Below are 18,528 nucleotides of genomic sequence, written 5' to 3' on the forward strand. Positions count from 1 at the left end.
AATTTTGAGAATGTACATGTAAATATAAATAAGGGTCTAAAAATGAAAAAGCTCTCTTACACACCATGTTCATTCCTTTGAAATGTTGCCTTAAAACAAACTGACGCTAAATGAACTAGTACAGGTAGAATGCTAGTAAGATACTTTTATCATTAACTGGACTTAAATTCAGTTCCAGGTTTTACCTAATGATATAAACCAACACATTCATATTTGTATTTATTAAAAACATTTAGAGATATAATAAGAAACAGTCTATTCAGCTGGATCAGAAGAACTGTGGCAAACAAAGCAAAATATGGCTTAGAGTCCACATTTATAAGAGAATGGGAGACTTTTCTGTATTCAATGAACTCTTAAAATCCCTACAACACCATGATTTCCAAAATGCAGTCTTACACATATGGAACTTATTCCATCCTTTTGTCCTAAACTTTCATTTTGTAGGCAGAGACCTGGGTTTAGAACTTGGATCTGACATTTCCTACTGACTACCTATGACCATCGGTATATTTTACCTTTCTGGGCCCGTTGTCTCATCCGTTAAATGAGATTATCATCATCTTCCCTGAGAAAGCTAACGTGTATAAAGCATCTAACAAGTCAGGCAACTGGTAGATGTTAACAAATATTAATTTGCTTCCTCTCATCCTGTAGCTGTTTAATGTAACTGTGTTCTATTTCCTTCCTTTTTTCCATAGTGCTTAGCTGATTGCTCTGCATATAACAGATGTTTTGAATTGAGAAGCCCTTGAAATTCTGGCAATAATTGTCTGGAAATGTCACAGTTCTAGTCCCCAAACTCTCTAGCTTTAAAACTCTCGTACAAATATTAACTGGCTACTTAATCTTTCTAACCCCTTTCTAAATTTGGAAAATGAAGACACTACTAGTATTACTACACACACATGTACACACATGCATGTGCACACATGAATGTTTTCCATATGAGATCATTGTTGTAAGATCAATTGAGGTAATAATGTATATGGAAGAACTGTGCAAGCTCTAAGAAGTTACACAAATTAGTTTGTTCTGCTCTATTCTGATGGTCAGACAGCTTCAAATGTACAGAGCTCTATATAATAGCCTTATTTCCTCTTTGGTCATCTTTCACTAACCACCCTTCCTATGGCAAACTAATCAGTCTTCTCTCCATGACACTGCTACTTGCCTCATTTTTATTCCAGAGGTTTAATTTATTAACATATTTTGATACAGAACATGAATCCAATCAAAGAATACCACAAATGACATAAAACAAAGCAAAGTAGTTGAAATCAAATAGCTTGGGAGGAATCTGAAATCATTTTAAGCAAGGCAATTTCCCTTGGCTCTAAATCCTCAAGGGTTCCATCAAGAACTCTGATGAAACAGAACTGTTTTCCTTTTCTCCTTCTCCACCTCCCTTTCCTTCCTTCTGTTTGGAGGAAGATACCAAAAGGGCAGAAATGCAATCAGGTTTTGCTTGACAATATTTCAGTTAGATCCTAAACTTTCTATGTGAATATTATAAATCTCATGACTACAAATATAGTAATATGCAAATGAATTTACTATTACAAAATAAAAATGGATAAGCGAATATAGACACATTTCCCCATTTTTAGGATGACATTTTACACAATGGAAGGTTTAACAAAGGGTTGTAAATGAAAGAAGATACCCTAAAAAAACCTGATGCTACAAATATTACACACACATCAACTAATAGTAACCTTCCAAAGTGAAAAAAATCTGACTGAAAAGTTAAAAAAAAAAAAAAGACAAAGGATATTTTATTTTGGATATTTCAAGTTAAAATTAAATAATATTGTCAAGTTTTAGTGTTGAAATTTAAATGGAAACATAGTATTAGCCAACTAAAAATAAATTGCTTTTTATTCTCATCACAAATTAAATATTATTGAAATACTTTTAGAATGCAGCAACCAGAAAATTCAAAAAATTTTTTCTGGTAAAAACCTTAAATTATTATTTTTTTAAACTCTCAAGAGAAAACAAATATGTTCTACCATATTTTTATACAACTACCACTATTGTATTTAACATCATTATTTTGTCAGAAATATAGACAGACCAAGACACAAGTTAAAAACTATACCAGAACTAAAATTTTTTCCTCTCTATGAATGAATGCTATAAAATAAGAATATTTACTGTAAAATCATGTTAGTATAAAATAAGGAAGCTGTTTGTAAAATTATGCTCATGACTTTGGTGTTGCCTTCCTGACAAGGACTGTGACAACAAATCTTCCCTCCCCTGAAACATACAAAAACTTTCATGTTCTGGCCTTCTTACAATAAAATGCTTTAAAATTTAACATGGCTAAAATCAGTGAATTGCAGAGAGGTGAGTGCTAGTGTACATAAATGTAGAATCAGAGTATTTTTTTCCTTAAGGCTGGAATAGGAAAATTGACATTTACAGTTGGAGATTCCAACACACGTCTCTTAGTCAACAATAAAACAAGTAGGTAGAAAGTCAGTAAAGATGTAAATCACCTGAACAACACCATCAATCAGTTGGACCTAAATAACATTTATAGGACACTGATCCCAAAATAATAATATTGTTTTCAGGTGCACATGAAATATTCACCAAGATAAGCCATACTCTAGACAAATAATAAAGTTAAAAGAATAAAAATCATAAAGAGTATGCATATGGATCATAAAGAAAACTAATGAAAAGATACCTGGAAACCCCCAATTGTTCAGAAATTAAACAACGTACTTCTAATTAAACCATAGGTTAAAGGTGAAATTTCAAGGGAAATTTAAAACATTTTAAACTCAAAGAAAATAAAATATATCATATTTATAAGATGTAGCTAAAGCAGTGCTTAGAGGGATATTTATAGCATTAAATGCTTATATTAGGAAAAAAGAAAGGTCTAAATCAGTAATTTAAGCTTCCACGTTAAGAAACTAGAGAAAGAGCAAAGTAAGCACAAATTCAAGAGGAAGAAATAATACAGATTAGAGCAAATGTGAATAAAAGTGAAAAAAGAAATGTAATAGAGTTATAAAAATTAATCAATCCAAAAATCTGTTCTCTGGTGGAACTGTCACATAGCCTTTAGCAAAGTGGGTAGAAATAAAAAAGAGGAAATACTAAGGATGAAGCAAGTGACGCAAATGCAAGGAGCAGAAGATCTGGGTAAAAGTCCTAACTGTGCACCCTAAGAGTGGCATACCCTTAATTAGCTCACTTTATTCTTTCTGAGCTTCAGTTTCCTTACTTACAAAAAGGGGGTAAAAATAATTTTCATAGGGTAAATGCAGGGATTAAATAAAATATTCATAAAAACTATTTAGAAAGAATAAAAATAAAGAGTCTTTATTCTAATTTGTAAGATTAACAGACTAACTGCTATATAACACACAAATGCCACATTAACTTCAACATACCTTTAAGGTCCTTGAGGGTGTGGTATCACAGCAAAGCAAAATTCATAAATTACCATAAAAATAATTTTTGGTGGCAGTAGTAGAGCTCAAATGGGGAAAAATCATTGTACACTAATAGTAACTGGCAGGTGACTGATTGACTGATTGATTGATTTTTTAGTAACTGGCTTTTGGTAAGTTTTCTCTTCAAGGAAAAAAGTGAAAGGAAAAAAGTAGGTCAACAATACAAATAAGGAACTTTTCCTAAAAGAAATACAACCCCTGGCAGAAGTACCTTTTTGCAGATTTTTTCAAAGTTGATATCATCACCAAGAGCAGATTTAGTTACTATATCAGGTTTCAACTCCTGTAAAAGAATAAAACAAACTAATTTTAGTTATGAGCCTTATTTTAAACTGTCATTATTATATGAGAAATTCCTTCCCATGTTGTGCTTTTAAGAAATCCATTATTTAAAGAAACTACTACTTATTTTAATGACATTTCAGGACATTGGCAATTCTATCAATTTAAAAAGAAATGTAGAGATTTACAGAGAAACACATATATATATATATATATTTTTCGGTACGCGGGCCTCTCAGCGTTGTGGCCTCTCCCGGTGCGGAGCAGAGGCTCCAGACGCGCAGGCTCAGCGGCCATGGCTCACGGGCCCAGCTGCTCCACGGCAAATCTGGGCTTCCCTGGTGGCGCGGTGGTTGAGAGTCCGCCTGCCGATGCAGGGGACACGAGTTCGTGTCCCGGTCCGGGAAGATCCTACATGCCGTGGAGTGGCTGGGCCCGTGAGCCATGGCCGCTGAGCCTGCACGTCCGGAGCCTCTGCTCCGTACCGGGAGAGGCCACAACACTGAGAGGCCCGTGTACCGAAAAAAAAAAAAAAAAATCTAACCCACAAAACACTTTTCTATTATGGAAGGAATTAATCCACATTTATTTTAGAAAGTTAAAAAACACAGAAAAACAGAAAGAAAAATAAGTAAAATTACCAGTAATGTTTACATGGTTATAATTTTATTATACACCCTTCTACAAGCTTCTTTAAAAGAATTTAAGTTTGATATGCATTCCACTAAGGGAATGAAGGATGACTTTAGATCATATGAAAATGCAATTTTTCTACATTAATAGTTATCAAGTTATTCTAATACGCATAAAAAAATGAACTTTTTTTATTATTGTCTAGAAGAAAGCTAAATAGAAAAATCAGTTGATTTTAAAACAACACTGAGTGACAGTAAGGTGGATATGTGATGTGACAAAACTGCAAACATTAAATGAAAATGATATTTAAATTATACTTTAAACAAAAACAGGACCATAGTATTTTGTAAACTAGCTTTATTTAATAACAGGGCAAATGTCTATTTTTGGTTTTTTTGCTCTTATTTATTTAATCAAATTCTTATTACTGGACATTAATACATTTTCTGAGTTTTGATCTTTTTATAAATAAGAATGTGATGACTATCCTTGTACATACTGGTTTGTGTCTAACTCCTTCTGAAAAATTACCACAGATTCTATATTAAAGAGCTATATTGGAGTTTTGGAAGAAGAGTAGAATGGGAAAAAAGTATCAAATATTGATAATGATGATCCAATGTCAAAAAGATCAGAAAGCACTGTTTCTGAGAGTAAAAACTCAATTTCATTTTGTGTACACTAATATAAATGTGAAAAATGTGTACGTAAAACAAATCCATATAAAAAGTACATAAATGATGGACTCATTTTAAAATTGTATATGTGTGTATATATAAAAAAATTCATTATGTGACATATTTTGGCTGAAAATGTCTTTAAGTTTGATGAGCTAATTTAGGAGATGGCCTCCCTTAAGCAGTTTCAAGTTAATAAAGCTATTTAAATTATAGTTAAAAATCCAGATTTTAAGACTTGCCCCACGTTTGTCAATGACTGGCTATAAGCACCTTTCTTTACTCTGTAAGACAAAAATCAGCCTAAAGAGTGAATTGGTTAAATTTTATTGCTAAAATGAACTTAAGTAAGTGCAGATGGTAATGATACTACCTAAATCTCAACCCACCCACATATTCCCTCCAAAACAATAAATTCAACAAGGAGTACAAATAAAACCAAGCATGAACCGTGCCCTCAGCATTATTAGTAGATAAATACCTATAAGCAGAGAAACTAACACCAAATTCAACAGCTCTCACTGCTGCTATAAGCTTATGAATTTACAGAGCCAGAGAATGAAAGACTAAGACACTAGGAGGAAAAGAAGAGAGTGGAGTGAAGGACATGCATTAATGACAGACAAAAAGCTCCACAAGAAAGCAAAAAGTACTACAAAAGGTCAAAGTGTTGAACACAAGTCTCAGACTTGGTAATTCACAGCACTACAGAGAAGGGCGGGCTTGAAAGTGAGTGATTTTGAAGGCGACAGCCTCAAGAAGCACTGCTTTGAGGAGAATTAGATAAATAGGGGTCGTGCACTTCCCTTTAGGGATAACAGTGTAGGTAAAGGAAAGAAAGAGAAATTAAGGACCCTACAGAGACAAAAGAAAATACATGTAAACCAAGTCCTCCTTCTCTTTATCCACTAAAAAAATGTCACTTTGCCATACTGACATAAGGTGGGCCCTGTATAAGAAACGTCTACAGTTCAGAAAAGAAAAAAAAGTCAAATTCATATAAAATTAATTTAAGAAGAAAAAAGAAAACGTAAATCAAAATATTTTATCTGATTCTCTCCTAAAAACTAAACACCAAAAAGACAACTGTAACATAACCCTGCAAACTTCATTAGGGAGCCTCAAACAAGTAGTTGGGGCCTATAACAAAAAAACTTGCAAAATGAGAAATTAAAACACTGTAGAAGAGAAACAGGTAAAACACAGAAGTGCATCAACAGTTGATAAAGCTTAGGAAATAAAATGCAAGAAAAGAAAACCTATCTCAGAAAGAGAGAACAGATTTAAAGAAAAATTCAATAAGGAACACTGAAGAAAGGCAAGAAAACATTGAAGAAAGACAAGAAAATGAAAAAAAGATAAAGAAAAAGGACAGAAAGAAAATGGCAAAGGATAATCCCACATACATGTAATTGGAGTCTCTGAAGGAGAAAAACAATAGACAAAAGCCAGTACTTAAAACTATAGTCCTAAAACAACTTTCTGGAAAAAAACAACCAAAGAATTTAACAAAAGGGTTTACTATGTACCTAGCTTAAAGAGACCTGGAACAATCAATAATGAAACCCTATTCTGGTGAAACTATTAGACTTTAAAGACAAAGGAAAAAAATCTTCAGCGCTCGTGGCCAAAAAGATCAATTTAGTTATAAGGGTGAAAAAACTGAGCTGGTGTCAGATATCAAGAACAAAATAAAAATAAGTATGGAGCAGCATTTTCAGTATAAGCAAGTGTAAGCCAAGAATTTTACAGTCAAATAGCTCTAAAGAATCAGGTCTAGAAAAATTAGTTTTGAACTTGCAAAAATTCAGGAAATACAGTACACGTGTTTGTCCAGAGGAATCTTCTAGAGGAGGAGTTCAGCCAGCAAGAGATAATTTTGGTAAAAGAACTGATGGTGAGTATGTATCTGCAGAGCTAGAATTAAAAGAAACGTGGGGGCACAGGAGAAAGAATAACACATAAACTTTGTCCTCATGCTCAGAGCCTGTGAATAAGTTACCTTACATGGCCAAAGAGACTTTATTATGTATTTAAGTTAAGGATCCTAAAATGGGGATCCTGGATTACCCAGAGTGGGCCTAACGTAACCACAAGGCTCCTCCTAAGAGGGAAGCAGAAGGGTATGAGTTAGAGAAAGAGGAGAAAAAGGGAGAGATACTGAGGTACTGAGAACTAAAGATGCTGTGCTGTTGGCCTTGAAGACGGAGGAAGGGGCCATGAGTCAACGAACACAGGTGACCTCTAAAACCTGAAAGAGTCTCCACAAGGGATACAATTCTGTCGACATCTTGGTTTAAAACTTCTGACTCCCAGAACTGTAAGATAATAAATCTGTGTCGTTTTTAGCTGCTAAATTTGTGTTAACTTGTTACAACAGCACTAGAAAACTAATATACATACGTTTTATCTCCCACCAATCTTTATATTATAAAATAATTCATTACACCATATTATTTGAACAAGCACCATATACCATAAATAATGCCCAGAATTAGATACTTACCTTAAAACCATAAAAGTAAAATCTAGATGCATTTGGATGGCTTAAACTTTCCTTATCACCCCACTCATACTACAGTATTTTGGGTCAATTCATTTTTACCTTAATTTTAAATATAAACATATGTGTCATTAAAAGGGAATGCTATCTCCTATGACATAGTTCATATAAAATTTTTAAATGGTGCTTAAATAACAAAACTGTATGGACAGGAATGCTGTGCCATAACTAGAATTTTGGTTCAGAACTATCCTAATTAGACACTGAGGAATTTAATAAATCAAGCAGTTTATCAGACAATGCAAAAATTGCAATAAAATATATATTATGAAGTTATTCTTCCCTCCCTACACTTTTATTCAGAAGAGATCAGGAACTGCCTTTCAGAATAAGACTCTTTGATGTGTTATTCCAAATGGATAGACAGCACCTCAAATGTTAGTATTCCCTTCAGCATGTAAGACGAAATTTAACCCACAGCCTTTCTCAATCCTTCTAAGAGTCTGCTATGCAGTCTACTTGACAAGTTCATGGTAAACTGCCAGGACTTTCAAATCATCTCTTAATTGCTCCAAATTCTAAATTTATATACATTCTGACTCAGAATATCTAATACACATTTAAAGGAAGAAGTCTTAAACAACTATTCTCATTATTCTTGGATTGGACTTAGTAGTTCTCATGATAGGTTATAATTTAGCCACAAAATTTCATTTACTCATATTTTAAGAATAAATTACCCTTCAAACTGATTATGAAAGCCGGTTGCTACAGCAAAATTCACTAGGGTCTAATAGATCAGTAATATAAACTGCAGGGGATAGTGGGAATTTATTTTTTTTTTAAAGATCTGAAGTAATTCAGTTTTCAAAGAATGCCTTGGATGATGGATGTTTTACTGGATTTGCGGCTGCGGTACCTTACCTGACAATACATCTACTCTCTTCGTTATAAATGAATGGCTTCCCACAAGAGTTTGAAAAGCACGTAAGATTGCAAGCTTTGTGGATAAAACTCCAAAAAGCCCTCATTTAGGTAAAACGTAGAGAACTCTAAAAGACAAATGGTATTTAGAGGCTTGGACATGAAAGAGTTGCAACAATGCCAGGTTTCTGGCTAACTACTCAGAAGAGGAAGTAGTTGGAACCAGCTTGTTGGGAACACTTCTGCTTAAGCTAGCTTGAACATGGTTAGGTAGTAAGCCATCTGGTCAAAAGGTCTGAGGAACTACATAAAACAGTCAGAGAATAATTTATGCTTATACTAAGCTTAATCTTTCACTTTCTTTATGGGAAAATGGAATGAAGAGCCCAGAGTGTAAGTTCTTCAAGGGTGAGAATGGTCTCTTATCCACCTTTGACTATTTGATCCTAGTATAATGATATCAATACATTTGTTCAACAGAAATGGACCAGAGTGAAAAAATTTTAAATGCCTATTTCTTAGTGAGAGGTCAGTAAAGTCTCTTACCAATAGACAAGTCAAATTCAGAATTTCCAAAGAATTTTTAGTTGCCAATGTGGGTTTTTTCTTTAGAAAAGCAAAGATGAAGAGATAAAATACTAGAAAAAATACCTAGGACTACTAGAGTGTTGCAAAACAGAAGACTTACTGCTCAAAAGTATTCTACATTACCATAATTTTTATTCATAGTGGGAGACGGCCAAATACTACTTAAGAACTCACTGAAACGTAGATATTATATTGTGAATGGCTGGGAAACTGCATTAGCTAACAAGCCAGGCAGGTGCCATAAAAGACAAGACTGCTCTTTCTGAGAAAAGATTTCATTACGAACTGGAAAACTAAGATCCATTTCTAGACCCAGCAAAAGACATTTTTACACAGCAGCTCTGTTCCTATTCCAAAGACATTAAACATACTCAATGCAGAAGGGTAGACTTAAACATGGTTAAGAAAATACCAATAAAAATGTGAAAGAAAAGACACCAGTTCAGTGCTTATATGATAATTTTACACTATGCCATTCCTAGTATATAGGGTTAATTCTAAGTAAAGTGACTAAGACAGGAACACTTGGCTTTCTTTTATACGAAACTAATTCCAGTGCCTTTTTTCAGATAAAATATTTCTCTTAAATTTTAGAGTTTTCTGTACTTTAAATTGAATTTAACCATTTCAAATAATTCTGCAATTTCAAATGCAGAATAAGATGCATTATTCCATATGGTAATTTGCAAATTTTATACCAAAGTCATACGTTATGGACTTTGGAAAAAAATACCTACCTAGATTTCAACTTAAAAAAGAAAATTTTAAACACTTTTAAAGTTTGACAGAAAGTAAAATGACAAAAGTAAAAACACAAAACCATTCTCAATTAGAAAACCATGGATCAAGAAAAAACAATGGGAAAATGAAGATACCTGAGTTATGTAACAAATGCTAAATATGGAATACTGCACTAAACAACTTTAAAATGAGTGTAAGAGAGACACATTAAACTGGACAAGTAAAACTTGAGCTACTTTACAAAAATGCTGCAAAGATTTTTCATAAAAAAAGATGTTTAAATTTATCATCAAAGGGAAATTAAAAATAACTAATTTGCCACCAATCAAATGCTAATGATAACAAATGCTCTGAAACTGAGCTTAAGTAGTTTTTTTCCCTTAGATTTCCTTAAAATAACTCAAGTCTGAAAATCTTCATCTTCCCACTTGCAAGCTTATTCATCAGTGAGGCAGGGCTCCGTGTTGACTTGCATAAGACATACATTCTTTTATTTTAGACATTCAATCCAGCTTTATTTCTAGCATCAGTATAACTCGTTTCTTTTATTTAAGGTTTCAAATTTATAACTATCCAATCCATCTCAAAGATGAAATAAAGCATTAATTTCTTTACAATATATATGCTATGAGTTACTAATCCATTCATAAACATCAGAATTATAGGGGACTTCAGCTCTCACATAATTCTATACCTGTGTAGGAAAGGGTTAACTCAGCAGGCCTGGGCTGCTCAAACTCTGCACAGTCCTGAGAAGGCCTATCTTCAGGACTGGCCTTTGGCCAGTTCCTAGGAAATAAGTTCTGAGCCCTTGGGCCACAGGCTTACCAAGTTGATGAGGCAGTTTACCCTAACAATGTGATTTATGGTGATCATGTCTCTACTCTGGGGAGCTGGAGTCTAAGTAGTTATGGTGAGTCACGCAGGTGATTCATGGCTATGTGACTGGCTCCCGAAAAAAACCCTGACACCAAAGCTCAACTGAGCTTCCCTGGTAGGCAACACTCTGCAAGTATTGTCACACATCACTGCTAGGAGTGTGTCCATGCGACTATACTGGGAGAGGGCATCTACAAGCTTATGCTTGATTTCTCCTGGACTTCCCCCCATGTGCCTTTTCCTTTTGCCGATTTTAATCTGTATCCTTGAACAGAAATAAACTGTTGCTCTGAGTATAAAAGTTTTTTTTTTTCCTTGAGCCCTGTGAATCCTTCTAGTTAATCACTTAACCTTGGGGACCCTCAACCACTCAACTTTAAAGAAGAGAAAATGATAACCTAATAAAGTTTAAGAGACTCATTCAAGGTATTACAATAGGGCTCAAACTAGAATCCCCACAGTTTGCTTTTTGCCATAACCTGCTGTCAGTGGTGATAAAGTAGAAATTCCTTCTTCATCACGTTAAACTAACATTGCTCAAGTTTCCTGCATTAAAGATAGCCATTCACTAATAACCAGATCCATCAGAATATATCTCGGTTCCTTTATTTCACACTGTGCCAGATGCTATTGCTTTGCTTATATTCAAAAGAGCAAATTTAATTGAAATTAGTTAATCCCAATTTTGAATATTTGGCTGTCTCCTTCTCTCCAGAGGCTTTCGTTTGAACAAATGAATATACTGACTCATAGCTATATAACCAGTGTAATGTTGTCTCTGGCTGAATGGGGAAAGTATGTTTGCAACCAAACTATTCTATATCAGGCAGTGGGGAGGGACACTGGGTAAAGACAAAAAGTAACTTGGAGGCAGTAATCAAGCTGACATTAATTCCAACTGGCTCTAAGATTGGGCTTTTAACGCAGTAAAATATAAAACATGTTTGTAGTTTCCAAAATGTGATTAAAATTGGAACATGATATTTAGATTATGAGGGGTTAATCCCAATACCAGGGAATTACAAGGTGCCAAGAAAAGTCTGGATTCTTGGAGGTTTTTCTTGTCTATTTGGAAATGAGGCAAGAAATGCACTTCTCTGAAATAAAGAAACTGAAATAACTCGTGAGAGACCTATTGACATCCAAATTCATGCTTTTCCACAGATGGGAATCTCATTATGGTTACCCTTCAGTGACAACAAAAACCTTATTTCCTAAATATTGTTCTACTGTCTCCTAAATACAGTACCAGATGTAACTTCAATAAGGTTATACTCTGTCATCATATTGCCAAGGGATTTTTCCAAATAAAATATCTTTGTCTTCCTCCTTCACCTATTCCTGTGTTATCTATGGTAATTAATGGCATCTCCAGCCTCTGCTACTCAGGTTAGACAGCTCAGAGTCATCTGACACTGTGGGCCTCTTCGGCATGCTTCTGTTATGCTCCCATCCCCCTTTCCACTTTCTCTGCTGTAGTGTCTGTTGAATTTAGTTCCCTCCTTTGGATTACCATTATCCTACCCACAGGCTCAGAACTTCATTATCGATTGTGTGGATTATAATAGCATAACTGGGTTTCCTGCTTCCAGAACCAGTTAACTCCAAGGCCCATTATGTCACTGTCTTGAATACAGAATGAAGCCAAAGAACTTAAGTCTGGTCTTTCATTACCTGGTCTCAATGCCTCTTTCTAATATTACATAATACACTTTTTCTAGGAGTCTCATATGCCATTCATTCAGTTTTACACAGAATTCCCTGAATAAATTTCCTATTCTCCCACCTCAGTATCTTTGGCTGGCCATCTGCTTTTAAAATTTTTATCGTGAAATGCCTTTCTCTAACTGGTCACCTACCTTTCTCACTCCCTTTCTCCCCAATCAAGATCTATTCAATTCTTGGTTTCTGAATGTCACTAAAATGAAACAAGGCTTCTTAGAGAAATGGCTGATTATGGATCTGAGGCAGAAAAAGTATAATCCCTGCAAAATTTTGTTATGCCAGAAAAGGAAGAACTAATTGAGTTCTCTCAAAAAGTCATAAAAGCTGGCTTAGAAAGGATACTACTGGTCAAATTTGGGTGTCCAACAGAGTAATGACAGCAAATTATAACCACACTGACCATATCATTTGTTGTTCAAACCAGGACCCATTTGAGAGTGAAATGAGGCTCTTTTAAAAATAATGCTGGGACAAGTGATGATTACCAGAACACCAAGGAAATCTAGTCATATGGTCACCCTAATTATAACACTTGACAATTCTTGCTACCTCCAGATTCTCTTTATTTTCTCTTACAGCCACTTCAAGCAGGCTTTTACCCCACCAATGCTATTCTTGTTAAACTGACCAATCTTCACGTTGCTAAATCTAATGAGCAGACCTCAGTGCTCCTCTTACTCGACATATCCACAGCATCTGACTCTTACCTTCCTTGGCCTATTACCAACTTTCAGTAAGTTAACTGCTCCTTTTTCCTTGATATACTTTATTTGACTTACAGGACCCATGCTATTGGTTGTTCTTTCTTAGCTTTCTTTGCTAGCTCTTCCTCTAACTAAATACCTTAACAGTAGACCAAGATTCTGTCCTTGTTATTCTTCTCTTCACTATTATCTAAGATTTAGTGATTTCATCCAGTTTCATGACTTTAAAGATCACATACATGTCAACAACTCCCAGAAGTCTCTTTCCAGCCGAAACCTCTCTTCTGCACTCCAGACTTATATATCAAACTACTTCATATCATCTCTCCTAACCCTTCGTACCCTGCTCTATTTTTTCCACAGTATATCATCCACTAACATAATACATAAGTAGCTTATTTATTATGTCATCTTCCCCAATCCCCCAGAAAAATAAATTACAAAAGACCAGGAAATTCTATTTTTCCCCCCTCAGGTGTATCATAAGTGCCTAAAAAGAACATGTCATTTGGTAAATGTTCAAAAATACTTGTTAACAGAATAGATACTGAAGTTATTTTTACTTGTTAGACATTATAATTTGTTAAACTGAGTATCTCAGTTATCTCAGTATTGGGTATAGCATAAATCAGACCTGCCAGTAAACACTGCTCCTGTTCAGGAGCTGAATGAACTACAAGAGAGTACATTTAATAACTATGTCTTTCATCCAAGTTTATTATCTGACCAGGTTGATATGTGAATCTAAATTGCTATCACACCTAACACATAACTTCATTTAGGTAAACTAGTAAAATAATCTAAAAACTTTGTATCTCTTGATCCTGCAAGTATTTCCTTTACAAAACAAACACGATAAAGCGATATAAATTTAAGTCTCCATTCTTACCTTGTTACAGTCAGTCACTTTTTAAGACTCAGCTTCATGCTACAGGAAGTTTTCCTTGAATCCTCAAAGCAGTACTAAGTGGTGCTCCTCCAATACATCTATCAGTGTTCTGTACACTGTAGTGAAACTGTTTACATGTCCATGTCTCTCATTAGACTATAAGCTTCTCAAGGGCAAACACCATATTAATTTCTATATATCTATAAACTAGCACAGTATTTGGCATACGAAGTACAGACCTAGTATATTTTTGCTGAGCTGAAATAAAGTACTTTGGACATGAGGATGGTTCTGAAATGACATTATAAAAATGTGCAAACTTTTCCGGCAAAGTACAGAACTAAACAATATCAGGTAAAACTTTCATTTTTTGTATCCTACAGTACAAACTAAAATAATAAGGATGATTTCAACACTGGTCTAAATTCACAATGCAACACGGACAATGATGATGGACTGTGTGGTATAGTACATCTCCAAAAGATCTCTGTTCAAGAACTCTGTCATTGAATAGTTTTGGCCTACCTTAAAAAAAATGGTATTGAAGGCAATGGCTATCTTGAATAATATTTCATCTATGCTATTTATATGGAGTGAAAGACTACAGAGATTCAAAATCTTAAAAAGTTTATTAAAAGAGTACTATACTAGGAACACTGATATTGCATATTTTATTTAATCCCCACAGCAAAGAAGTCAGACATGAATTATTTCCAGTTTTAAAATGAAGAAACAGACTCAATGACACACAATTAGTTAATGGTACGAAAACAATATCAACCCAACTTGTTAAAAATTTCAGGAAATAACACAAATGGCTTTATTCTTCTTTGCTGTTGTAATTATACCCTTCCTCATCTTAAAAGTTATCAACATACTGTTGATTTTAGTTCAAAAAACTCACTGTTTGAAACTCAAATTCTTAAACCTAAAATTAAAAATGAACTAATAATAAAGTCTCTAGCATTAGTATTAGATAGAGTATAAGAAAAAGAAACAAAAAAATTACCAAACAACTTTGATAGAGATTTATCTTCATTTTGATTAGAAAAATTTAATGGTACTTTGCTATAACCTCTTTAAATATCTATTTATAATAAATGTGCACATTAATATTTGAAATATGTTACTGAGAGTCTTCTATTGTGCAGAATATCAGGCATTGCTTAAAAATACAAATAACCAGGAAGAGTAGAGTTTAATTTTCAAAATAACATGCAAATGACCTGACATAACACAAAGGAGCAAGCACTGCAATAGACTGTTAAAAACTGATCACCCAAGTACTATACATATGAAGATGAAGTAGCAAGGCAATTTCTCCTCAGTGCTGTCGCTCTCAATGGCGGAAAAAATAAAACGATACCCAGAATCACTGCGGGACCTTTCTCAAATCGCACAAACATCCCATTCATCATGATGTATGTCCCCAGGCATGCATCTTCGACCATTTATCCTCTGCCTCCCCCAACAAAATCACTGTTTCAGAGGATGGTGAAGGCTGTGAAAATGATTCGCTCTGGTTTTGTTAAGAGCATGTACGAGGTGGTGAATTCTGCCTTGTTATCAGATAAAGCTACAGAAACTTAACAACAGGAATGCACAAAGCATGTGGAGGGGATATAATATTGATTGAAACATGTAGACAGAAATGGTCAGGAAGAGAGAGGCCAACTGATAAAAAAGCTTTTAATACCCACAAGGAATCAGAACTGGTCTGGTAGACAACAGGAAAAGCTAACTTAGGTTGCTGATTATGAGGATGATATAATAGGAAATTTTACCAGTGTCAGGTTTTTGCTGGCAGCCAGTTAAAAGAATTACTAAATATCAACAAATAGTACAGTAGTCTCCCCTTATCTGCAGTTTTGCTTTCTGTGGTTTCAGTTACCCATGGTAAACAGCAGATCGAAAATAAAAAATTCCAGAAATAAACAATTCATAAGTTTTAAATTGTGCACCACCGTTCTGGGTAGTGCGATGAAATTTTGTGCCATTTTGACCTGTCCTGCCTGGTACATCAATCATCCCTTTGTCCAGGTTTCTTGCCCGTTAGTCACTCAGAAGCCATCTCCTACCAAATTGACTGTTGAGGCATCACAGAGCCTCGGAGTAGTGACACTGGCTATTCGATTATGCCAAAAAGAAGCGATAAAGTGCTTTCTTTAAGTGAAAAGGTGGAAGTTCTCGACTTAGTAAGAAAAAAATCCTAAGCTGAGGGTGCTAAGATTCACAGTAAGAACAAATCTTCAATCCATGAAATGGTGAAGAAGAAAAAGAAATTCAGGCTAGTTTTGCTGCTGCACCTCAAACTGCAAAAATCACAGATAAGTGCTCAGTTAAAAAAGGCATTAAATCTGTGGATGGAAGACATGAACACAAAACATGTTCCAACTGACGGCCATGTGCTGCACCAGAAAGCACTGAGCCTACAGGAAGACTGCAGCCAGGTATCCACTGAAACAAGTGACATTAGCTTTACTGCAAGTAAGGGATGACTACACAGATTCAGTAATAGGTTTGGACTGAAAGATATAAAAATTACTGGAAAAGCTGCATTTGCCAATGATGAAACCTCTGCCACATTTTTGGCAGAGTTAAAGGGGTTGATTAAACAGAGAGACCACATTCACATAACTTTTATTACAGTATATTGTTAAAATTGTTCCATTTTATTATTAATCTCTTATTGTGCCTAATTTATAAATTAAACTTTATCACAGGTATTTACTTTTAGGATAAAACATAGTACTTATAGGATTGAGTACTATCTGCCATTTTATGCACCCACTGAGGGTCTTGGCATGCCTACAGACAAGGGACTACTATACAGTCTCATTTTACTTCCAACTTGACTTTCATGTTTAAAGTTAAATCTCATATTCTAAAAACTAAACGGAATTAATCTTTTAACTATAAATTATTTTCATCAAGATATGAAAATAATTACTGACACAAAAATAATTACCATTTCAGTGTGCTAAAAACAACTTGCATAATTCAATAGTCCAAAGATTTGCATTTCACTTAAAAATAGATATTAAGTAAGCATAAATGTCGTCAAATAATTTGGTCAAATGAAGCTCCAAAGCCACCTTGTCATGATATACTCCTATCTCTCACAACAGAAATACTTTTAGAAAACAGAAAATTTTTTTTTTTTTTTGCGGTGCGCCACCAGGGAAGCACGAACAAAACATTTTTATCCTCCCCTCCCCTGATCTAAACTGTTCTTGGCACATAAAATGACCCACTTCTGTCATGTTCAAAGAGGCAGGCAGAGAAAATGAGACAGAGCAATTATATCAGCCCAAAGATTCTACATAGAACACTTCTGCACTCTAAGGAGTAAGTCAGAGTGGACAGATTCTTTCATCATTCTAGAGATTCTCTTCTAACAAAATGGCTGGCTTTGGGGATAAAAGTTAACCATTTTGAAGTGGAATCCAAACATTTGTTTAAAAGGGCATTATTTCGTGGCAAATTTATAAGGAGTAAATAAAATACTTAAAACCACTTTATTTAGAATAAAATGTTAAGAATAAGAATAATTAGAAAAGGTGAGATATATATAGGTATTATTTTTTATTATTTAGTATATCAAAAAAAATGACAAAATTACAACTTGGTATGAATATATTATATTCACCTTTTTACTCCTGAATTTTTTAAATCTACATACCCATGCAAGTTTAGGTTTCCTTACCGAACCACAAAGAGTTAAGGAAACAAAAAAAAAAGAAACAAAATCTCAAATTTAATGAACAATTACATAAACTCATAGCACATTTTCCCCCCAAGAGTGTAGCACCTAGGAAATGCATCAAAAGGCCTTAGGAAAATTGTATTAGGTGACTGAGGCAGATTTTCCCTTTAATTTTAGAATTATGACTAAGATATAGGGAGGTACTCTAAAGGGTACAGGTATGTGTTAAAAGAGAGCAGTCTTTAACTGAAAGAATAAGGAACAATCATTCAAAGTCTCAAGAAAGTCAAACTATTTGTTATTATAAGTTCTAATTCCTTCAAAGTATTTTCTCTAGAACCTTCAAGTTTTCAGTAATCTTTTTCAAGGGCATATATGATAATAAAATACATACTTATTTCTTAAATATATTTCTATGTGTTAATAATTTAAAGAACCTGCATCAAGTAATTCTAGAATGTTACATTCAAACGTTTTTAAAATATACTGCCAAACTGAGTAAGGAAAAAAAATGTTTTGAAATATAATCAGTTACCAATGCACAGTCCCAAGGGAATTGATTATTTTGGTATTTAGCTTCCAGATGTTATTTCTAAATGTTAAATGCACACACAAAATCCTTTATGGATAACAAGACACTGTATCTTTAGGGAGGCCCAACTATTCTAATTATATCAAATTAATAATAAATCCTATTTTTTTCCAAAAGGGGCAATGATGATATATTATTTCACTATTGTTTTCACTTTTCAATTAATAATGATCATTAAAAGCACAATGCAAAAGCACACTGAT

The 18,528-nt window shown here is 34.2% G+C and overlaps 1 protein-coding gene across 2 annotated transcripts in view; it reads right to left on the minus strand.

Annotated features, from left to right (window-relative positions):
• SRFBP1 (serum response factor binding protein 1) overlaps positions 1 to 18,528 on the minus strand; it is a 54,684-nt gene that overhangs the window by 13,481 nt on the left and 22,675 nt on the right. For both annotated transcript variants that reach the window (XM_027099420.1, XM_027099409.1), the window contains exon 4: positions 3,691 to 3,762. In XM_027099420.1, the coding sequence (XP_026955221.1) occupies positions 3,691 to 3,762 (72 nt within the window). The remainder of the gene's footprint in view (positions 1 to 3,690; positions 3,763 to 18,528) is intronic.

Source organism: Aethalodelphis obliquidens, unplaced genomic scaffold, assembly GCF_003676395.1.
Source record: "Aethalodelphis obliquidens isolate GAN/ISIS:26980383/991018 unplaced genomic scaffold, ASM367639v1 scaffold4, whole genome shotgun sequence".
Classification (NCBI taxonomy): Eukaryota; Metazoa; Chordata; class Mammalia; order Artiodactyla; family Delphinidae; genus Aethalodelphis; species Aethalodelphis obliquidens.